Genomic DNA, 25,196 nt, shown 5'->3' on the forward strand with positions numbered 1-25,196 from the left:
AATAATAATTTTTTCCATAATCCTGTCCATTTCACTTGTACTACAACCATGGGTGTAACAATAGGTGCAGGGGTTGCAATCGCACCCAAGCTATGAAGCCTGGGGGCCCAAAAAGGCTCTTTGGATCATATGAAAATGCCCATTACTATTAAAGGCTTGCAATAATTGGGGGTCCCTGTTGGAGCATTTGCATTGGGGCCCACAAGCTTCAAGTTACGCCACTGGCTACATCTTTCAATGTTTTTTCACAAAGAGAAGCTGTAAGTTATTCTATACTGCTCAAACAGCGGACAGCGTGAGGTCTAGACATTCCCTCCTTACATACAGAAAATTATCTTTTTGGAGAAAAATAAGCTCAGCACAGGAAGAAGTGAGCTGTCAATCAAGTTGAGCTATGAGGGGAGAAGCCAGAGGGAGCCCCCAGCAGACTCCTCTCCACAGCTCAACTTTCAAGCTTTGATTTGTGCATTTCAGAGTACGTCCGGTTTCTTACATCCATGTTTCGGCTTTCGTATGCAGGGACCAGCCGCAGATCTCCTTACCCAAACGCGACATCTACATATGCTGGAGACCCCTGCTGGTCCCAGTATGGACCGCGAAAAGGCTGTGTGAATCCGGTCTAAGTCGTAGCTTTCTGTTCCTGTCTGATTTGAGCAGTACGATGTGATTGGTTTACTTTGATGGTAACTGAAAACTGTAACATTAATACTTAATTTTTAATTGCAGGGAAGAACAAAGCGTCAAATTCCAAAAATGGTGACAGTCACCACTATACTGGCAAGTACTTGATGATGATTTAGGCTTTGTCTCCTTGATAATACATATATTCCTACTTAAGAAATAAAGCATTTAATGTAATTTCCTTCTCGTTGGTGATTTTGGTAATTAAAGCACAAAAAATCCATCATGCAAATGAGCCGCAGGTTCAGAGGGTTTTCCCCTGCACTTACAGCTCTCTCCATCTTTCCCCTCCCACCGCCGGCCTCTTGTCAGTGACTGACAGGTCACTCTTCTCTCTGACCTGCTCCCCCAAATGAGATCTCATGCAATGTTGGTCATTCCCGGGGTGGCACATGCGCAGAAAGGTTCTGATGATCGAGAGCCGGACTATCGATCTGCGCATGTGTCGCCCCCAAGAATTACAGCGCTTGTGCAAGGTTTCGGGTGGGAGAGCTGCCGACAAGTTCCCTATAATAATATACGTTCCGATCTTCTACAACAGGAGAAGCCCTTCACTATGATGAAAGAATCGGGTGAATTAGAAGGATACTGTGTGGATCTTCTGTCTGAGCTTTCTCAAGCCTTGGAATTTAACTACACTTTGCATGTGGTGAAAGACGGTCGGTACGGCGCCAAGGACCAGAATGGAGTGTGGAATGGGATGGTTGGTGAGATCGTTAGGAAGGTGGGTACCATAGTGTTTTTTTTGTTTGTTTGTTTTTTTAATCAGATGTTTTTTATTAACTTTTATAAAGATTTTCACAAAGGTAAAAATAAAAAAAACAACAACAACCAGATAAACATTGGAGAAACACAGTTCTCCACCCCCCCAACCTTAAGAAGCCTTAAACATGAGTTATTTATACATCCTGGCTCTGCAAAACCAACATAATTAGATGAACAAATATTTGAACATAGTAACAATAATCAATCCAATTACATATAACTTGCGGAAGTACTAATAACATTATTAATTTTCAAAGAAGTTTAATTTGAGGCATCATATAAACGCAACTCAAAGCAAGCCGAGGTGAAATCTCCTCAGTTCCCTAGATGTCAAACCAGAGCCATCAATCCATAGAACCCATATCTTGTCAAATTTAGAGATAGCACGGGTACCATAGTTATTGACTTTCCAACTTTCCAATGTTTCGTTATTATCTCTCCCAGTTTTGAATTTTTTTCTGAACATACTTGTCATTATCCGGGGGCTAAATCTGTCTCCTGATTGGGTTTTTCCACTTTCAACAAAGTGGACCCCAATCACTTCCAGGTATGTAAAATAAAAGCTAGAGATACTACTCACCCTCCCTAGGTCCAACATTGCTTCACCACTATTCTGGTCTCTATATTTTGGCTGCAGCAGAACAACTGCAATATGCATTACTGGTCGTGGAAAAACTGTTGTGGCATCCCACCCAGTAAGATGGCACCATATAGTATAATTGCCCCCACTTAGTGCTATGTCCCCACACAGTATGATGACCACCACAGCTCCCCCATTAAGTATTATGACCACAACAGCCACCCACAGAGTATAATACCACCACAGTCACTCACACAACGTAGAACGTCACCACAGCCCCCCACACAGTATGATGGACCAACACACAGTAGGATGACCCCACAGGGTTCCAAAAGTAGTGACTGACATTTATAAAAGATAGAAAAAACTACTCACCTAACACTGGTTTCCCTAATGCACTGTGCCGGTCTCTGCAGCTTGTGTTGTGGACTAAGCAGGACACAGCAGGAATGATATAGTGATGTCATCATGACTGCTGTGATGACACTCAGATACACAGACAGGGGCTGAATGGTGGAGCAGGGAGCTGACGGCTCTCTCCTACACCATTATATTCAACGGTATCTGCATCTCTGTTGGTACAGAGATGCCAAAAGAATTGGTAGTAGCAGTGCCATTTGGCACCAGCTCACATGCCCCATCGCAACGGTGTGGTATGCCCGTGTGGCCACCTAATAACATATTTTAAAAAATGTTAAAAAAAAGTATGCAAAAGTTCTTTCATATAACGCATCCACTGTTTGCAATCAAACGGTGGCTGGTCCAGGTAACAGGTAAGCCCACTTTATAGAAGGTTAATGTTCGGTCAACAGACTACGTTCTGTGGACAGATAAACGCTGCACATTCACACAAGCATGTTCATCCTAACTATGGGACAAAACGGGGTTTCAGACCATGGTATAAAGGAGAATAGCATACTGATCACAAATGGTATATAAAGCCTCTACCACAGCACTGTGTCACACCTATACGTTACTTGCATTTAGTGCCACTTAAAAGAGTTAGTTGTTCACCATTAGAAAAAGTCTATTATTTTCTAGAAACAGTGCCTCTCCTGTCTGTGGACTGTGTCTGGTATTGCACTTGAATAGAGACAAGCTGTAATACCAGACAAGACCCTTGGGTAAGAGTGGCGCTGTTTTTAGGAAAACAAGGAGACCTAATTTACTTGACAATACAATTGACTTGTGAGTGAGAAACACTCATCGATTTGTTTAATTTACATCTTTTTGTTTTTCTAGGAAGTGGACTTGGCAGTGGCTCCTTTAACCATTACTGCGGTGCGAGAAAACGTAATCTCATTCACCAAACCCTATCTCCAGACGGGCATCGGCATACTCCTCAAGAAAGAGTCGTCTTCAGAGGGGTCTTACCTTTTCGGCTTCCTAAATCCTTTCAGCAGAGAGTTGTGGATAGGAATCCTAATCTCCTATGTGATCACCAGCCTGTGCCTGTTCCTCGTGGGAAGGTGAGAACGGCCCGAGCACTTGTCCTAATCATTAAAGGGGTTTATGGGAACCTTCAAAATTGTCTCTAAGGTTCGAAATGTTCTAAAATAAGGAAATAACTATTCGTTTATTCTTGAATCTCCAACCGTTCCAGCGCCGACACTGCTTCGGTAATGACATCCCAATCATCAGTCACTTGACTGCTGCAGCCAATCAGTGCTCTGTTTGCTGCACATACATCTTACCATTAAGGCCAGTGATTGGCTGCAGCAGTCAGCTGATTGATGGACAGGACGTCATCACTTTTGGAATTGTTGAGGACCACTGTCATAATGGGGGAATTAATGGGCTGTCCATGGACATGTCTGGTAGCCGATCTCTAATTTGGAACAGGATCCCCCTTTATTCACAGAAATTACCCTAATGAGGTTGTTTTCTTCTAAACCAGGTCTCCTCCGGTACAAGTGCCCACTTTGACTAACTTTTCTTTTTTCCTAGGTCGTTGTCCTAAAAACTAAATAGATCTCCGCGAGGAAAATCTGCACCTTCCATGTAATGTAACACCTAAGTGTCAGTGACTTTATGTTTTATTAGGTTAAGTCCATGCGAATGGGCCGAACCCTCCAATGAACAGAACCAGTATACTATCCTGAACAGTCTTTGGTTTGGCATGGGGGCATTCACACTGCAAGGTAAGTCGCACCATCCTAAAAGCGGATCTGTCACCAGATTTCACAATACAAACCGCATAAATTATTAAACAGATCTCTTAGACCTGATGAGGCTGTTGTAGTTACTTTGAAACTTCATGTCAGTATTGTAGTAAAATCTTTTATGAAAGTCTGACTGGATCTCCACCCATCTAGCCTGGTCGACAGCTCCTCAGTGTCTCTCCTCCCTGCTGAGATCTCACACTGCTCAGTACAAGCTGCAGCTGTCAGTCAGGCTGGATGGGAAGAGGCTGACTCATGAGCGCACTGAATCTATTGTTGGGCTTCTAAAATGTTCATCGTAATGAGATCTGTCACCAGGTTTTTGCTATGTACTCTGAAAGCAGCATGAGTGCAGCTGCAGGCGGAGAGACTCTGATTCCAGCAATGTGTGTTGCTGTTTCAATAAAATCAGTGTTTTATCAGCAGGAGATTCACTACAGGACTAGGTGTCTCTCTGCCTCCTAGTCCAACCTAACCCCTCCACTGATTGGCAGCTTTCTGCATATGCACAGTGTACACAGAAAGAAGCCAATCAGCGGTGTGGGCGGGGTTAAACAAAGCTCAGCCTTCTGAGCTCTGTTAAATCTGCAGCAGATAAAACTGTGATTGCATCAAAATGACAACAAGCAGCACAGTAAGTGACACATCGCTGGAATCAGTGTCTCAGCCCCTACGTTATGCTGCTCTCAGATTACATAGCAAAAACCTGGTGAACGATTTGAATATCAAGATTATACAGCCATTCTAAAATAGATTTTGCATTGTAAATACACCAGTCTCATCAGGTCTAAGAACACTATTTAATGCTGTGGCTATATTTGTATTATAAACGATCTACTTTATATTCCACAGGTGTGGAGCCTCAGCCAAAGTCTGTGTCTGCCCGAATCATTGCCGTTATTTGGTGGCTCTTTTCCATTACTCTGCTGGCTGCGTATATCGCCAGCTTTGCCTCGTACGTAAATAACGCCAAAGATCAAACATTAAAGATTGAGAAATTTGATGATTTGCTGAAGCAAAATAAAGTTGAGTTTGGGACATTAGCCAACTCCTCCACCTTCAATTTCTTCAAGGTAACTGAGTCTCGTTCTTTCGGCTTTTGGCCACTCGGTCAAGGGATAATCTGCATTTTGTAGCCAAAGATTTGTCCTTTTTTGGGTGATTAAAATGAAATATCTCAAAATCATATATAAGTGTTTTTGTATATTTAAATGTATAATATTGGGGGCTTTTTTAACACTTAAGAAATATTTCTGACTGCAAAGAATTTTTAAAATACGATTAAAAACACAGATTTGGCTTCTACAGCCTGTATGTATGACAGTACATAGCAGAATAAGTTACCAGTGAGATCTGTCATTGATCCTGACTGTAGCCCTTATAGATCATTCTGGAGTATAAGGACAAGGGATATGCACCCTGCAATGTGACAAGCTCACTGACTAATTTGATTGATAACTCATTCTGTGTTCTGCTTATGTACAGTGATAATCAAAGGCTGTAGAAATTACACGCTCCAAAAATTTTTTAGGAAACCCCATTGCAAAAAAAATGCTTTTTAGCCAAAAATACATCGGTTTAATAAAAAAAAAATGCCACAAAGTTTTCATATCCTAAAAAGAAATTATATACCGACCCGTCACTTACCCTCCATACAGTATTCTAAGAACCCAACTTACCGAATGATTTTCGAGTACATGGATAAAAGAAAGGACCGGGTCCTTGTGAAGACTTTCTCTGAAGGAGTCCAAAAAGTGAGAGAGTCAAACTACGCCTTCCTGGGGGAATCCATCAGCCAAGACTTTGTGGTGGCCAAACACTGCGATCTTGTCCGCGTGCCAGAAGTTATTGGAGGCCGAGGTTACGGCATCGCTGCCTCATCAGGTATTTCTATATCTGTTTTGCTGATTTCTGCCGTCATTTTGTGTAACTAAAATTATATACTGTTAACATTTTTGAGGACACAAAAAAAAAACCAAGATAAGGCATGTTGGATTTCAACATGCCCGATCTTATGATCTGCAAGGAGGCTAAACATGCATGGCTGAGCCTAATGTACATGTCTATGGTGAGGATCGAGGAGATCCCCCGTCTTGTGTATGGCCAACGTCACATTTACATTGCATTATGATGAGGTTGGTGATGGGGCATGATCATATATACCCAGCTGTGCCCTGCACCAGGCAGTAATGTGTTGAGCAATCATATAATAATGGTATGTGGACAGGGGCAAGAAGCTTGGGTGTTACCAAACGGTGCAGGTGAGTGCACATGGCCAAACCAGACCCATGTGTTAGTCAATGGATGCCTGCAGGTAAATAGTGATATGGCCATGTGCAATCATCTGTCTCATCTGGGCTCATATTAATTATACCATGAGATCAGCCGCAGGTCTTGTGCAGAGTAGTCAGAGGAAAAAAAATCGCAGCATGCATGAGTATCCTATGAGAATCGGATGACACTCGCCCATTCATGTCTATGGTTCCATGAAAAAAATCCAAGTGCACTCAGATGACATCTGGATTCTTTACATCAGGCCTGCACAACATACAACTCGTGGGCTGCATGCATCCCACCCAAAGATGTTGTGCAGCCCGTGGAGCTGCCAGGAAGACTACGCTCCCTCCTTTCTAAATTCAAATGTATTTGCATCTTTCAGATAAATGTTATTTATGATACTGCCTGTGTCATCAGTCCTGTGGTTCCAGTATGGTCTGCAGTCTGATGATGGCTGGTAACAACAACTTGTAGGTTCAAGTAATACAATTATATAAAGGGCTGACCTGACATTACAATTGATTGCTGTATTAAGCTTTGTGCTGTATCCATGTACAGACGGTGGTTCTGGGGCTGCATTCATGAATGTCACGCAAGGTGTGGGAAAGACTTAGTGCAACACAAAAGGAAGAGGGAAAAAGAGCCCAGACACTGGGGAAAGTGGCGAGTGGATACCTCCTAGGCTGATCTAATCTCACCCTGTCTCCACTATCGTCCCTATATTGGTTCTTCACCAATCGCCGCAAGCGAACCTCGCCCTGTCTTTCCCTGGCGTTAGGTCCTGGCTAGGGAAGGGAAGGGGATGAACGCTAGTCGATCCCCACTAACAACTAAAGACAACGAGGGGGAACAAACAAGATAGCTTAGCTTTAGTCAACTTCAGAGAGATGAACACCCATCCTCATAGCTCCAGAGAGGAAGAAGAGTAATTCACTTGCTCCAAGCCTTCACAAGGGGTAATGTGAGTATCGCCGGCACCTCCCTCTAGCAGACAGAAGATATTTATACACCCAGGCCAGGGTGTTAATTAGCCAGGAGAAGGTAGCCACTGGGTCCTAGAGAGACAGTCTCTCCAACCAATGTCTTAGAAACGCCAATTTGATCGCCAAAAGTTCCGTATTACTCACGTCAAAATTTCTCTCAGCCAAAGACAATATTTTAGAAAAGAAGGTGCATGGACGCCATTTACCAGGGGACGGACCCTGAGACAACACAGCCCCAACCCCGACATCCGAGACATCAACCTCCACAATAAAGGGTTGAGAAACATCGGGATGACTGAGAATAGGTGCAGTGGCAAAGTGATTCTTTAAGGAAGAAAAAGCCTGGAGGGAAGCCTCCGACCATTTGGAAAAATCAGACCCCTTCTTAGTCATGTCAGTAAGGGGTTTCACAATTACTGAGTAATTTTGGATGAATTTCCGGTAAAAATTAGTAAAGGCCAGAAAACGTTGTACAGCCTTCAGGTTCTTGGGACGTTCCCAGTCAAGGACTGCACGGATCTTCTCCAGATCCATCTGAAAACCCGAAGATGACAACAAGTACCCCAAAAACTGCACCTCCTGAACAGCGAAAACATATTTCTTCAGTTTGACATAAAGTTTGTTATCCCTTAATATCTGAAGCATCTGCTTAACATGCCCCCGATGGGTCTCAAAATCAGGTGAATAAACCAAAATATCGTCCAGATATGTAACGACCGGAACGCTGGTCGAATGTGTATGAGGAATACGGCGCTGCTATGAATGACTCCGACCTTTGTATAGTGGCAAATAACTTTCTTTTTTACTGGTCACAAAAATGACAAGGTTAAACAATTCTACAAAATATGGGCCACAACAGCCACTAACACAAAATACAAGTTATGCAGCCCAAGAGAGCCCAAGTGCTAATCTCACGGGGATGAGCCAATCTACCCCTGGGCTATGCCGCTCCCACCCTTATTCAGTACAGGGCCTACCCAGGACGTTACCGCGGACGTGGCACGTGGTCCTCCCAGGAATATAACCTTACACCCCCCTCCCACACTAATACAATGGGATCTGGGTACCCTTGTTTTCCCCTTAGAGAACACTGATATATATTTTACCAACGCGTTACCTATACAGTGTACAGTTTCTCTTCTTACAAGAGCAAAGAGAAATCTCTCAGACTTAATACATGTACAAACAGTTAACAAACTAAACCTTTAACTAGACCCTGATCTCCGGCCACAGGGTATGATCAGCAGGTGTAAGCAGGAATTAGAATCAATCTCAGTCTCAAAGTGTAGTTCACACCAGGGCTCCTTTGTAATATCCACGTGCACAGTCTTAGTATACCAGATCCTTCACAATCTCTGGATCATGCCTGATCAGTCCATCAGCAGTGATATACACCAGGCAGTTCTCAGCACTACTGGAATCACTGACTAGCTTTCCCTAACTGACTACACAGTTGGTGACCGGTCACATATCTCAGTTACTCACAAGGCACAGCTTCTCCTTGAAGACAAAGTCTGGCTCCAGTCTGTATAAGCTCTCCAACGTCAAACAGCATTAGACGCACGTCGCCTTCTCTCTCTGGACTTCCTGGATCTCTCTTTCCCTGGGCTTTTTACAGATCCCCAGGCTTTTCCTTTACTTGTTTCTTGCTGACCCCTAATTGCCGGACTAAGTCATTGCAGGAGAAATTTACACTGTCATAAATATGAGCTCATTACCAGAAAGACATGTCAACATGTTACAGACAGACCACAACAAACCTCCCCGCCAAATGATGGAAAATATAATTTATGAAATGCTGGAATACTGCAGGTGCATTGGTCAAGCCAAAAGGCATAATCAGACTCTCAAAATGTCCTTCCGGGGTACTGAACGCTGTTTTCCATTCGTCCCCTTCTCTGATTTTAACCAGATTGTAGGTCCTCTTAAATCCAACTTGGAGAAAACCTTAGGTCCCACAACCTGGCTGAACAAATCAGGAATCAGAGGAAGAGATTATGGATCACGGATGGTAATTTGATTCAATTCCTGGAAATCTAAACAGGGACGTAGACCAACATCTTTTGTTGCCGCCACAGGTGAAGATGAGGGTCTGATATGTCCCTTCTCCAGACTTTCCACAATTAAATCCTTCATGGCTTGTCTCTCAGGGCCAGAAAGATTATACTGTCTGGACTTCTGTAGTTTAGCTCCGGGGGTCAGGTTAATAGGACAGTCATAAGCACAGTGGGGAGGTAAATCCTGACTCCCCCTCTCAGAAAAAGCGTCCTCAAAACCAGACAGAAAGCAGGTAATTAGTGATGAGGGAGCATGCTCGCTACTGCTTGGTGCTCGCCCGAGCACCTCACTGCTCGAGATGCTTGGCGCTCACCAAGTATTTCCGGGGTTGCTCGGCGGGAGCTCGGGTCCCCTCCCTGCATGTTTGGCGTTCTTTACAGAGCCAATGAACATACAGGGATTGCCTGCCACACCCTGTAATGCCGCAGCCATGTTGGTTGTGGCATTACAGTGATTGGCTGGCCACATAGTGTCATCAGATCTATAGCAGACCTGGCGCCGCTGTGCTAGTCAGTCACTCCGGAATCAAACATAGTAGGTAGAGCTGCTGCTGAGCTAGGGAGAGATTTGCTTGTTTATTAGGTAGTGTAGGTAGAACAGAAGCATATTACACATATCCATCTCAACAAACAGTCCTTCTGAGAACTAATCCATCTGCAAAGCTATCAGGCAGGCAGTGTATATAGCAGACTGCAGTGCATATAGCACAAGAGGCTCCATTCCAGTTTTGTCTGCTGCTGCTGTTAGACATTTCTAGACATAGGCCCAGGTCTCAGGGGCCAGGAATAATTTTTTTTTTGGATCTTAATCCTCATTATTTGCTTAAAAAGCAATCCAGAGAACACAGTTTTTCTGCGCCATTTGCTTGTTGGCACTGCAAAATACAGCCAGGTCCTTTCCATATTACAGCTCTAAAAATCCAGCTATTCAAAACTGTGGTTTGTCCACCACACGGATCACATATACGTTTTCAGAAAATACTGCCATTTCTGGCCTCCATTAAAAATTTGTTTGTGTGTCAGCGAACTTTTTGACAACGGTTTGCTGTTCAAAATAGTAACCTACAGGCCAGCTATTTAAAACTGTGGTTTGTCCGTCACACGGATCACATATAAGTTCGCTCCAAATTCAGCCATTTGTAGTGAGCGTGGAAGATATTGTCCTCCATTTAAAATGGGCAAGGCACGTGACAAGAGACAGGGAACTGGACGTGATGGTGATGGTGCATGCAGAGGCCGAGGCCAAGGCCGTGGGCAAGCTGAAATTGTGCCACAACAAACAACCACATCTTCTCGCTCGACCTTCCTGTCCCAATTAATAGGGGACCACAGCACACCACTATTGAGCACAGAGCAGTGTGATAAGGTTATTGGTTGGATAGCAGATAATGCTTTCAGTCACTTAGCCACCACCACCACCCTCTCTTCCACACGGTCAAGTCTCAGTAGCCGAGAGTCTGGACCGCATATTCCTCACCCTGAACCTCCTTCCTCCCACCATGCCGAGTGCCCAGAGACAACTTATCCCACACTTGGACACTCCGAAGAGCTGTTCACTTTTCCATGTATAGATTCGGGCCTCTCGCCCGGTCCACTTGAAGCGGGGCAAGAGGAGATCAGATTTAGCGATGCCCAAATATCTGAGCAGCCACGGTCACACGAAGGCAACGGTGGGAAAGTGTCACAAGAGGTGGACAATTATGAGACACAATTGCCAGAAAGTCAGGAGGAGAATCAGGGTGCGGAAGTGGAAGACGAGGTGGTGGATGATACAGTAACTGACCCAACCTGGCAGGAGGACATGCAGAGCGAAGACAGCAGCACACAGGGGGAGGAAGGCAGAGCACCCCAACAGGCAGGAAGAAGCAGTGTGGTGGCCGCAGACAGAAGGCAGACAACCGTTCCTCGTAACACCAACATGAAGGAAGATGCCAGTACAACTGTTAGGTCTTCCAGAGTCTGGTTGTTTTTTAAAGACTCAGCCGATAACCCCAAAAAGGCCACTTGCACCACCTGCTAGACCAGCATCAGCAGGGGTGGCAAAACGACCAGCCTGACCACCACCAGCATGATCAGGCACATGGCAGCAAAGCACCTGACTTTGTGGGCCGAACCCCAGGGTCCAGGAACAGTGTCTGCGGGTGGCACCATTGCTTCTTCCGCTGTTGTGCATGCAAGCCAATCCCTGTCCATGGTGCATGTGAAGATACCTCCTGCCCTGCACCTGTCGTTGCACACAAGTAGCAGCATCAGGAAGCATGTCCACGTCAGTTGTCCATACCCCAGTATTTGGAACGCAAGCGCAAATATGCAGCCAACGCCCCACAGGCCACACTACTAAATTCCCACATTTCACGACTGCTTGCGCTCGAAATGTTGCCTTTTAGGTTCACGGAGACGGAAGCATTCCGCAACCTGATGGCGGTGGCCGTCCCTCGGTACTCTGTCCCCTGCCGCCACTATTTCTCCCGGTGTGTTGTCCTCGCATTACACAAGCACGTGTCCCAAAACATTAGCTGTGCCCTTAACAACGCTGTCACCGGTAAAGTCCATCAAACCATGGACATGTGGACATGTGCTTGTGGGCTGGGACTGTACATCTCGCTGACAGCATACTGGGTTAACATAGTGGAAGCCGGGACCCAGTCGGACCTTGGGACGAACATGTCCTCCTGACGCCAGGGATTGCGGGCCTTAGGTCTATCAGGGTTGCCCCCACAGTCTACAGCTCCTGCACCTCATCCTGCTTAGCCTCCTCCTCTTCAGCCTCCTTCTCCGAAATGACCACATCAGTCACAAGCTGGAAGCACTGAAGCACTGCCTCAGCCAAGTGGCAACAGGCTGTGCTGAAGCTAATATGCTTAGGTGACAAACCGCACAATACTGAAGAGTTGTGGACAGCTCTGAAAGAGCAGGCAGATCTGTGGCTCACACCGCTGAACCTACAGCCAGGCATGGTCGTGTGTGACAATGTCCGGAACCTGGTGGTGGCTCTGAGGCGAGCTCACACAAGCACCATGAATGGCCCATGTGCTTAACCTCGCGGTTTCTCAAAACCTATCCGGAGCTTCCGGAACTGCTTGTTAAAGTACGAAGCCTGTGTACCCATTTTATAAAGTCACCTACAGCTTCCACCGCCCTTGCCGTGTTTCAGTAGCGTTTGCAGCTTCCGGCTCACAGACTGGTGTGTGATGTCCCCAACGCTACACTGCAGATGTTGGAAAGGATTTGTTAGCAGGAGAGGGCAGTTGTTGAGAACCACCATCAACAAGGCCGTCGGTATTCAGGTCAGACTCCACACATAAGACCTCAGGAGTGGACATGGATGTCAGACATATATACCATCATCCAAAACTTTGAGGACTCCACCTAGATAGTGAGCGGCGATGATGCCATAATTAGCGTCACCATCCCGCTTCTCTGTCTTCTGAAATGCTCTCTGATCACAATCAAAGAGGATGCATTGCAGGCGGAGCACGATGAGATGGAGCAAGGAACCATACAGGGTGATTACACACAGCCTAGCCTCATCTCATCCCAATGTGGATTGGGTGACAATGAGGAAGAGGAGGAAGAAAAGGAGGAGGAAGAACAGGAGCTAGTTTTCTGCGCTGTAGACGGTACTACCTGCACAACTGTCATACTGTCTATTCAGCGTGGATGGCCTGAGGACAGAGAGGAGGAGAGCATGGTCAGTCATCCTCTTGGAGAGGACACGGAAGTCTTGCCTGTTAGCCGTCTGGCACGCATGGCTGAGTTTGTTATGTTCCCTTTCCCATGACCCTCGCGTTCTCAAAATTTTGAGTGACAGCCATTACTGGTTGGTGACACTTCTAGACCCACGCTAGAAGGAGAACTTTATATCTCTTATTCCTGAGGCAGACCGGTCTACAAAAATGGGGCAGTACCAGAAGGCCCTTGTTGTAGATGTGGCGCCCCTGAGGGTTCGACCCCCACAGGGATGCTGCACTTCTCTAATGGAGTGTAGTGCTCCTCCTCTGAGGTATGGACAGTGTGATGATCGGGACCCTTCCTTAGCATCCAAAACCACATTTCTCCACCAGAGGGAGCTAGTATGCACTAGGTGATGCCCTCCTGGTTACAGGGATACTGGGGAACCAAGAGTTAGGGGAACCAGTTAGTGGGTGAGGGTGGAGGACTCACAATTTGGTGACACTTAATAATTCATATTTAATACAAAGCCATCTTGGTCCTTGTAGTTTAGTTCATGCTGTAAATTGCTGAGTGGTACTGTGATCTCCCACCCTAACGCGGATGCTGTGTGGGCCTGCATCGGATGGAGACACAGCCCTCGTACCCCGGCCTTGGGACGAGGGGCGGGTTGTAGATAAGGAATGTCTCGACCTGGTCAAGGACCAGGACCAAGAAGGCCCGGAGATTAAGAGTGTGGCTCCATAGCAAATGGATCCCGGGGAGGATGCAGACGGAGCGGCGTACGCCACCTGTCCTCACCAACTGATATATTCAGAGGGAGTCCGGCTGCAAGACCGGCCCCCGACACCCGACCTTGCTACTCCATGTCCTGGTCGGGAAAGCCCGGAAGGCCCTGAGGATCCCACCGGGTATCGGAAGGAGCGGAGCTGCCTCCCGTACCCTTGTTCTGAGAAGAGCTCAGAGGAAGACCCGGCCTATTCGCACACACATGGACAGGAAAGGATTCGGTCTGTAGTTCAGGAACACTCTGGTGCGGGGTCCCGATGGACTGCTGGACTTGCTCGGAGGTGGTCGGACCCCCCGTCCCTGGTGACTGCAGGACTCTGCGGGGAGCAGGGAGTCGCCTTCCTTCTGCCAACTCTAAAGTGAGTAAAGCCTTGGAAGCTCACCCCTATGGCCTCCGGACTGTTTATTCTGCGCCACACCGTGCGACGTGGCATCTGTTCTCCTCTACTACTACTCCCCCTCCATCCTGTCCCTCTGCCCTGAGGCCTTGCTCCGCCTGTGGGGAGTAGTAATACCTATGGCCGCCATACCACCATGCCTCAGCGGACTGCAGCGGCGCTGGTGGCCTTCACCAGGTGCCACAGGTGGCATAGTCGTAAATCAGCCACTCAACCCGGATAAGCCCACACCATCCTTTTAATGTGACGGCCCTGAGCACGGGTCGGTTCCGGGCCACGGCTGCACCCCATCTCTCCATCACAGGACCCGACTCCGAGTCCCCCATCTCCCAGGGTAAAGAAAAGGGCTTTTTTCGAGTAGAGGCGTCACATAGAACTATTAAAAAAATTCCTATCTGAAAACACTGGCGGCAGAGGTCAAAGTTCGTTGGACAACCAAGGACTACAGGCGAGAGAGACAACTCCAATCCCGTAGAGGCAGGGGAACACGGTCAAAGTTCTCGGAGAATTTTCTCAGCCCCTCCCATCGCACAGGCCCTGAGGTGCGGGGTACTCTCACAAGGAGTGCAAGGTTTGGGAAGATGCTGAGGGAGTATATTGCTGACTGTACCAACGTCCTCCGTGATTCCTCTGTGCCTTATAATTATTGTGTATCCAAGCTGGATATGTGGAATGAACTGGCGCACTATGCGTTGGAGGTCCTTGCCTGCCCTGCCGCTAGCATTTTATCGGAGCTGGTTTTTAGTGCCGCTGGTGGAATTATAACTGATAAGCGCATCAGCCTGTCAACTGAAAATGCTGACAGGCTGACTCTTATAAAAATGAACAAGGGCTGGATTGGGCCAGACTTCTCAACACCACCGAATGATAGCAGCATAACAAACTCAAATCCAGTGTCTTTTTTTGGGAGATGTATTCCCATGCACCTTTCACACCCAGACATGGGTATATGCTTCCTGATTTTGGCTATTTGCTCTTGTCCTCCTCCTCTTCCTCCTTCTCCTCATCCTTCACCACCATATCACCAGGGTGACAGTGGTCCATGATGCAACACCCACATAATTTTTTTAAAGGCTGTTTATGATGCCCGTAAAAAAATGTTTTTATACAGTATGTTCATGTATACCCCCCAGGGGTAAATGTTTGTCAGCCCATACACTTAGTGCATGGGCATTACAAGTATAGGAGACACGCTCCTTTCTAATGGGAACATTTTTTCGTGAGGCCCTCTACGTCTCTTCCAAGGGGCATTGGAGTGCCTCCCAATTTTTGGCAACCCTTGCATTCACGGCATAGGCAAACACTATGGGAGACCCACTTCCTAATAATGGCAACACTGTTTTTAGGAGACCCTCCTCTAAACCTCTTCAAAGGGGTATTGGGGCGTGTCCCAATTTTCAAAGGGGTATTGGGGTGCGTCCAAATTTTGGGCAGCCCTGCCACTCACTGCATACGCAATAACAGTATAGGAGACCCACTCTTTAGTAATGGGAACAACAAAGCCTAGCCGGCAGATGGCTCTCCGAGAATAGTAAGGGCCGACTGCTGGCCCTTTAAGAAGAGTAAAGGCCGCCTGATGGCCCTATAAAAATAGGCTTTGTGATTTTCAGAGTCCATCCTTCATAAATGAAACAGGATGTGTCTGATCATGTCTCACACACCACATTGCCAAATAAGGTTGTAAAATGTTAAAATGACATTTCCCGGTGAATGCATTTGCCACGGTTGAAAGCAATGCAAAAGTGCAAAAACGCTATGTGTGAACATAGCCCAAGGTGTGTAGGAGTATTTTTGTTTTTGGTTATTTATTTTGCCTTATATACAAGTCACTACCCTGGAAAGGATGTTCCTTAACATATTTCCCAGGAAAATCCATTTTGTATGTTTTATTGTGAGTCAGTAAAAGTGGCGTAATACCTCTGACAACATTGTTGACAGCAGTGACCTGGAGTCAGAAATGCTTCCAGGGGTCTTTCCCATGCTGTTCCCATGTCATTTGAGTACTGTTCCCATTGATTTGGGCAATTTTTAGGCCCTCTGCAGACCACTGGGGGGAGCTGCCTGCAAAATGCTCGAGCTTCCCATAGACTTACATTGGGCTCGTTGCTCGGGTCGAGCACCCTAGTATTCCAATGTGCTCGACCCGAGCAACGAGCTAACAAGCATTTTAGTGCTCGCCAATCACTACAGGTAATATTTCTGTAGAGACACTAGCAAGGGAAATATCTAAACAGTTCTCATGGCAGTAATCTCCCCATTCAATAATCTCCCCGGTTTGCCAATCCACCAACGGATTATGTTTAACAAGCTAAGGGATACCCAAAATGCACTCCTTGTTTATGCAACTCCAGACTACCAAGAGTTAATAGAGTCTCCTTTTGTTTAAAAATTGAAGGACAGGTCCCAACAAAATGTTCTTTTCCCACAAAAAAAAATGCCTTTTTTGTTGCGAATCTCTAGGGAAATGTATGATGCAAAGGCCCCCCCTAACTGCATGGGATCCTCCACCTCCCCCAGTACTGGTTCACCCCCAGAACGCTCCCCTGGCAGAGGTACACAACCCCGACAAGAAGGCCCCGGAGAAGGTGGTCTCACCCCTCTATCCCGAAGAAGTCTATCAAGACGTATGGCCAAAGACATGGCAGCCTCCAAGGACTGAGGGGTTTCTTATACTGCCAAGGCATCTTTCAATCTTTCAGTAAGACCCTCACAAAATTGACTTCTAAGGGCTGAGTCATTCCATTTGGAATCCATTGCCCATCTACGGAATTCAGAACTGTACATCTCCACTGACCGATTTTCCTGCTGAAGGCGACATAGCCTAGACTCAACCCTGACCGAGTCGCCTTGGCTATCATAGATGAGGGCTAGAGCCCCGAAAAACCCCTAGAGAGACACCGAGTCCTGCGGTAAAGGAAATGCCCACGACTGAGGATCTCCCTGCAGTAGAGAGATCACAATTCCAACCCGTTGCTCCTCATTTCCGGAGGCGCAAGGACAGAGCTTAAAAGACAGTTTGCAGGCCTCCTTGAAAACAAAAAGCTTGTCCTTACCTCCTGTAAACCTGTCCGGGAGGGCAACCTTGGATTCAGGCTGGACAGGCCTACCTGCAGAGACTCCACATTGGCGGCCTGTAACCGCTGATACTGCTGCTGAACCTCACAGCGGAGGCCATTCACCTCCACAGACAGACTGCGCAGCCGCTCTGCGAGCTCTCCAGCTGAACCCATGCCAAGGAGAAAGGGGAAAAAAAACATGCCCAAAAAACACACACACACACAAAAAAAAAAACCTAAGTGTCATTTTTTTTTCCTTTTCAAAATGTGCTTGGCCGGCGATATTGTCATGCAAGGTGTGGGAAAGACTCAGTGCAACACAAAGGAAAGAAGAAGGGAGCCCAGACACTAAGGAAAGGGGGGAGTGGAGACCTCCTAGGCTGATCTACTATCACCCTGTCTCCACTGACGTTCCTATATTGGTTGTTCACCAATCGCCACACGCGAATCTCGCCCTGTCTTTCCCTAGTCGATCCCCACTGACAACTAAAGACAACAAGGGAGAACAAACAAGGGAAGATAGCTTAGCTTTAGTCGACTTCAGAGAGATGAACACCCGTCTACATAGCTCCCGAGAGGAAGAAGAGTAATGCACTTGCTCCGAGCCTTCACAAGGGATAAGGTGAGTATCACCGGCACCTCCCTCTAGCAGACAGAAGGTGTTTATACACCCAGGCCAGGGTGTGAATTAGTCAGAGGAAGGTAGCCACTGGGCCTCAGAGAGACAGCCTCTAAGTAGGTGTCTATAATGCCAAACAAAGATCTCCTGCAACCAACTGTAGGGCGAATGTCTGTCACTTCTGACACACCCGTGACAATATGCTGACGGTGGTTCTGACACCAAATTCATGTATTAACGGTGGTTCTGATGCCAAATTCATGTACTGACTGTGATTCTGACGCCAAATCCATGTACTGACTGTGGTTCTGACGCCAAATTCATGTACTGACTATGGTTCTGGCGGTGCAATCACGTGCTGACAGTAGTTCTGATCTTGTACACATGTAGCAATCTAAAACGTGCTTCATGGCTATGTTAAAACTTAAAAATCCTCAAAATTTACAATTTTGAGATTATGAAAAGGATTTGGCGAGATTCTACTCATTTTTTACTCTAAAAACTCAAGTGTGAACATGCACTGAGTTTTTTCAACAGAAACTGAGCAGAATCTCTTCAAATCCTCCTTAAATATTCAAAATTTGGTTCTGGTGATGTACTAATGGTGGTATTGGTGATGTATTCATGTAAACACCCCTTAACATTTTTTTGCAGCCCTCGGGATTAGTTCAGTATGAGATTACGGCCGTTAAACCAAAAAATGTTGTGCACCCCTGCTTTACATTATGGTGTATGGTCTATGGAGATATGAAGCCACTGATCCACTGCCGAAATGTGTAACCCTTTTTATATACAATAAAATTTCTCTTTCTACAACTCCTGGAAGTGGTTGTAATTGGATCAGCAGCATCTGGTGTCCTCGCTCAAAAGCGTTATCATATGATCATTGAGTCCTTATTACATAGAAATTATTATGATGCAAGTTGTTTTGAGCATTTTTTATCGCTGCATTTTTTGCAGGAAGCTCTTGTAGGCGCTCTAGGTTTGCATTGGTGGCACAGAATCAGATATCCATATTTCTCCTCTCCATGTTTGCAGACTCACCGCTCATCAGACCTCTGACCATCGCGATTCTGGAACAATTTGAAACAGGCAATCTGGAGTATCTGCGCCAAAAGTGGTGGGAAAACACATGTACGGAAACACAAGCGCAGGCCGGCTGGGCGCCAGTACAACCCCATACCCTGGGTGGCATCTTCCTCATTCTAGGCATCGGTCTGGCTCTGGCACTGATCGTATCATTCATTGAGTTGGTGTGTAAATCAAAGTGCAAGGGGGACCAACAGCAGGTAAATATTCCCTCATCTGTTCCTATCCAATCCTCACAGAATGACATAGTTAAATTAAATGGACACTTTAAGGGTTTGTTTGTTTTTTTTGCTTAAATGCATGAATTTTGGCCTAAAAATAATTTTGCAATTGAGTTTCATTAAAAGTTTTGCATCGTTTGGATTTTACGGGCATTTGTTTTTTTGGCATATTGTTGGCTACAGAATGAAGTAACTGAGAATCTGTCAATGAGCTCATTCTGATGCAAAGTTTATAACTGTTTTTATATGTATTTTTCTGAGCTAATTTATGACCACATCAAAGTTTAGCTCCACTTTGTGTTTTATGATCATAAATCAACTCCTGGGAGAAAAAAACAAACCGTTAAGAGTTGCAAATTCCCCATCAATTGTGTGTGTGGGGGGGGGGGGAGCCACATAGTAAAAATTTTTATTAAACTCAAATGCAAAAAAATTTCGTTTCAAATACATGCACTGAAGTAATGAAAAATAAATTAATAGAGGACTTGTAAATATATTTTGCAGTAAGCCTGCCACTGGACTTGGGGCCACCGAGCCACCAGCAAATCATTACTCAGCTGGGGGTTTAATGTCCCAAATCTGCCCAGCTCCAAACTACTACAACGGTTTATACATCCCCAGGGAGAGGAGTCCATCAGCAGTGGGCACATGGAATAGACATAAGAGGACAGTAATCTTTTCCTTTCCTTGGAATATTAATGACATGATGGTGGTTTAGTGGCCCTAAAACAAGTTTCCTTTAAAGGTATATTGCCATCTCCAAGATCCTAACCCAATATGCAATAATAATATTAGCAAATACCTCCAATTAGAATTGTAGTCTAGTTCTTCTGATTCACTATGTCGCTTTCTCCATGTGGAGGGCATTGCAGTAGCTTAGATATCCATGGTTATGGCCACTAACAACTAACTGACTGTCACTATATGAGTGGTAGCAACCATGGATACCCAAGCTACTGCAATGCCCTGCACATGGGGTAAGCGACATAGCTAATCAGAAGAACTATACTACATTTCTAATTGGTGGTATTTGCGAATATCATTATTATTACCCCTACTATATATTGCAATAGGATCTTGGAGATGGGAATACCCTTTTTAAGTATAAAAAAGGGAAGGGATTCAATCAAACAAGGTGTCCTGCCCTGTGCTTCATGTGAGCATGAATACGCTTCATCTGCGAAATGTCTTCTTACCACTCCGTGCCACAACAGCCAATTTCAGAAAGCTAAACCCCACTCATATAACATATTGGTAGGTTCGGAGATCCTAAACTAATGACTGCTTTCCTAAAACATATATATATTTTATATTGCAATGTTAATTTTTGGATAGATGAAAAAATAATTTCTGAAATATTTTGCATTAGTTGGCCGCTGGAGGAGTTCCCCAAAAAACAGAGGGAATTTATAATGTTCTAAAGAAGGAGGGAAGAAATCTGTCTTGATCAATTGCCAAACACCAAATCTCAATCTACCATACCTAAACTCTTCTCCGAACTCATGAAGTCTCGGCTGAGCTTTCAGGTAGAGGTGGAAGAAGAGATTTTCAGTATTGTGACCACTGGACAGGAGGCCTGCGAAGCTTCTTGCATTCCTTACTTCTTTTTTGATTACGGGTCATCATTATGGCGTGACCTGCATACAACGTTGCTTCAGCCTGGCTCATCAAAAGAAGAGCTGGGAGGTAAGGAGAGCAGAAGACCTCTCGCGAATCCGTTCTCGAAGGAAAGAGCTGACTAAGCCACTGCCACAATCATCTGGTGGTGGCTTATCTACTTGGAGAACACATGAATCTGATCCTTATCTCCCTTCCCCAATATCAATGGTGGCTTCCGCTGACTTTTAAGGCTCCCATACAGATTAAAAAAAGTTATCCGGCGCCGTCAAGGGGCATTGACTAACGAATCAGAAGTGAACTGTTACGGCTAGAGATGAGCGAAGTAAAAAAAAACAACTATTTTGTGTTCGGTGCTAAACGACAAATACTGACTTCCCCTGGAAGGCAGTTACAATGTTCGGAGTTCCGGTGGAGAGGGTGGAATTTTCGGCCTCAAATATCTTGGCCCCCATTGTTTTCAATGGGGTTTGGGTACAGTTCTGGTACTCAAACCGAACTTTGGGATAAAGTTCGGGTTGGGTACTAGAACCCGAACTTCCACAGGTCCGCTCATCCCTAGTTATGACCCCACACACCTGCCGAGAAGCCTGTTCAAACTGCACAATACCGATCCAGTATGGAGTGGCTCTGTCCAGTGAGGGATATCCCCTTTGAGTCCTACAACTCTTTACGGCACGACTAAGCCTTTTTACGTGCACAATGGTAATCATCCATTGCATTTGTCTTTGCAGAAATCTTGCTGTTCTGCATTCGCAGAAGAAATCGGTCAGCGTTTCGGAAGAACACAAAATCAGGAAAGTCTGGAAAAGGTGCAACCGTAAGATCACCGCTAGTTGGAGAAATGAGAAAAAATGATGGAGACTTGTAAATTTGCAGTGAATAATCTGCTTGCTGTAGTGGTGCCTTTCTGTACTCGTGCATTGACCAGTCATAATTACGGTGCTCTTAACAATTATAAAATTACTACGATTTCTTAGACCTGAATTTAGTGTAGATTTTCTTATGTCCCAGGGGTAGAAGAACATAACTATCACATCCTCACGCACTGATCAGGTACATAAGTATCTAAAAATGAATGATTGGCTGCCAGAAAAAAGTGTAAGAGAACTTATCCTAAATGGAAGATTGAGCAACTACTAATGGTTAACTTGGCGCGAGTCCCCCGGACTCCTGGCATGGGTTTTTTGACCTAGGTAATCCATTAAAACTAAAAGGTAACCAATCAGAACGGATGTTCACAAGGATTTGGGAATATCCATGTACGACAATGTAAAAAACAATGCAAAACCTCATTTTAGGGTGGGTGATAGACTTCTAAAAGTAGTAGGGGGCTGTATTCTCATTGACCTATAATTAACCAAGTGTTAGCAACTAATATCTGATAGGAGTGTTTGAAATTATGGAGACCAGGAATCAAGGTAAAAATAAAAAAAATGTCTTCCTACCTGTTTTTGTTCATTCTTTGGGAAGAGAAGACCTGTTTGAAAAGAAGGTCCAACTTGTGTGATCCAAAGTGAATGAAGTAGACTTGGGAGAGGTCAGAAGAAGCAATGATGGCCAAGATCACAGAGAATTACTTTTCCAATTTGGTTTCATTGCAAATAATGCAATACAGATGTTATAGCCTGTAGATGTTTGGGTTCTGGCAACAGACCTTTATTCGGCTCAAGTACCAGAACTGCCCCAGAACCCGAAATAAATTAAAAACAATGGGAACCTGAACTTTGGAGTAGCAAAATTCTCCCTCTCCCCGAACATTAAAATGGATTTCCAGGAAACGTCAGTGTCCGAATTTTGCCATTTTGCTGCTAGAACTAGAGATATTCTGCAGCCAGCACTAGGCATTGACTGAGTGATCTGAGAATCAGTCAGTGAGCTGATGAGAGAGTTTAACTATTTGGGCTCTTTCAGACATCCATGATAATCAGTCCGATCTCAATGCATAGACTGATCACGCGTTTCCCGACCCCGAAAACTGATGCTTGGATCAGGAGACGCTCAGTCAGTCCATGCATTGTGATCCGAGATCGGACCGATGATGATCACAGACAACTGAAAGAGCCCTTATCCTTAATTCTGAACTCCTCTTAAGCTATGTGCCCACTATGCAGAAAATTTCTGCTTCATTTCTGCATCTCCTTGCCCGGAAAAACGCGTGCTGAATTTGACACGCGTTTTTTGCACTTTTTCGCACATGCGGAATTGCCTTGCGTTTTCTAATGCATTGTAGATGGTAATTCCGCCTGCGTAAACTCACAAATAATGGACATGCTGTGGAGTTTTCCGCACATCAAAAACGATGCGGAAAAATGCACAGCATGGGCATTGAAAGTGCGGAATTTCATTGGGGACGGATTTCCGCTGGAAAAATTCCGCAGCATAAACGCTTGAAAAACGCATCGTGGGCACAGACCCTTAGCCAACTTACAACCACTGTCATGTGGTTATAAACTCTTCCATCAGAATACGCTCACTGATGGATTCTCAGCTAAGCCATTCTGCAGCCTGCAATAGGCAGTGCAACACAAAGACAAAATGATTAATGAAAACCAATTGCAAAAATGCCTCGTGCAAAAGAGGGGGCATTTTTTTTTTTTTTTTTTTTTTTAAGTAGCAGCATTGTAGATGAGATTATCCCTTCTCAGCTATTGCATTTTTGCAAAACAAAAATTGCATACTAGTTTATGCTGCTGTGGCATTCACTGAGGGAGGTCTGCAACTCAAAAGATACCCTAAAATCAGACCTGTTAACTTCTCCCCCTCCCCCCCCCCTAAAAAAGGCACTTTTTACCCTTTGTAATTTGGAAAGTAAAAAAACAAATAAATACAAAATTGCTTGACTTCAATTCACAGTAAAGACAGATTTATAATCTAGATTCAAGGAGCATAGATTATTATTATTTTGCATGTAGTCTAGTATTGTGTGATATTGGGCGTGATATAGGTTAGTGAAAAAGATCAAAAACTAAGCAGCCAATTTCTATCATTTTTTTTAGTCTGCTATATAAAATGTTATCCATTGGTAGAATTGGCTGATGATCTCACGTGTCTTCAAAAGGACAGATTTTGAGTGAAAGATGCATTGGGCATGTTGGGTTTCAATATGCCCAATCGTATACTCCTGAGATATGGCCCCTTCTTCCCTGTATATAATGCTAGTCTTTTAGCCAATTAGGCATGGCTCTTAAGATTACCAGAGAAGAGTTTAGAACTACGCCCAATTGGCTAAAGTGACATTTATTATACAGGGAAGAAGGGGCCATATCTCAGGAATGAAAAGGCGCAGGAACATAAGAAAAACAGCGCCGGATTCTGGAGAACAGCGGCATTTACACCAGGTAAAAAAAAATATATATATACATATTTATGGGAAGTGACAGGTCATGTTTAACGGCAACCGTACAAGTAATTCAGATTTGATCTATTCCCTATAGTACATAAAGGGGTGAGGTTGTACAACCCCTTTAATTCATAGGATTTGATATTTTACAAAAAGCTGTTAAGAAAATACATAAGAAAAAATTACTACTAGTAGGAACAATCACTCCCATCAGCGTCAATCTCACCGAGAGCAAACGTACCTTAGCGTGTTGTAAATGCTGTAGTGGCAGGGCGGGGACATCGTGGTATAAAGGCAGCTAGAGATCTCTACAGATTAAGTATGTTTTTTTATTGGTGTGCTACAGTATTAATCAGTGGTTCAGTTCCCAGACTGTGATTGTGATCTGTGAGAGCAGAATATATACAGAACGTCGTGGATGTAATCTAACAGTTATTGACTTGCTACACTAATTCCTTTAATAAACGTGAAAAATGACAAACTGTAAGAGGATTGGTGTCGTCTGTCCGTGATCATGGCCGTTCCTACCCCAACAATCCCTCAACCGATGACTGACAGGTGGCATCTAAGTGACCCCTTTTCCAATGAAGATGCGCTGATAGCCATGGGCTTCTGAAGACTAACCCGTGGGAATCAGTTTAAGGCCACGCTCACACATTCAGTATTTGGTCAGTATTTTGCATCAGTATTTGTAAGCCAAAATCAGGAGTGGAACAATCAGAGGAAAAGTATAATAGAAACACGTCACCACTTCTGTATTTATCACCCACTCCTGGTTTTGGCTTACAAATACTGATGTAAAATACTGACCGTGTAAACAAACGTGGCCTCAAGCTTTAGTATTACATGCATGCATAATGTATATATTTAAAATAAAAAAAAAAATT

The 25,196-nt window shown here is 44.9% G+C and overlaps 1 protein-coding gene across 1 annotated transcript in view; it reads left to right on the plus strand.

The window, feature by feature from the left end:
- Positions 1-24,796, plus strand: part of LOC141172566 (probable glutamate receptor) — a 54,293-nt gene extending 29,497 nt beyond the window's left edge. The window contains exons 4-11 of the mRNA XM_073656917.1: positions 727-777; positions 1,223-1,405; positions 3,269-3,495; positions 4,070-4,167; positions 5,041-5,261; positions 5,847-6,072; positions 19,078-19,328; positions 21,701-24,796. Of these exons, the coding sequence (XP_073513018.1) occupies positions 727-777; positions 1,223-1,405; positions 3,269-3,495; positions 4,070-4,167; positions 5,041-5,261; positions 5,847-6,072; positions 19,078-19,328; positions 21,701-21,790 (1,347 nt within the window). The 3' untranslated portion in view covers positions 21,791-24,796. The remainder of the gene's footprint in view (positions 1-726; positions 778-1,222; positions 1,406-3,268; positions 3,496-4,069; positions 4,168-5,040; positions 5,262-5,846; positions 6,073-19,077; positions 19,329-21,700) is intronic.
- Positions 24,797-25,196: the final 400 nt, after the last annotated feature.

Source organism: Phyllobates terribilis, unplaced genomic scaffold, assembly GCF_046119375.1.
Source record: "Phyllobates terribilis strain yellow unplaced genomic scaffold, ASM4611937v1 Scaffold_12__6_contigs__length_324123572, whole genome shotgun sequence".
Classification (NCBI taxonomy): Eukaryota; Metazoa; Chordata; class Amphibia; order Anura; family Dendrobatidae; genus Phyllobates; species Phyllobates terribilis.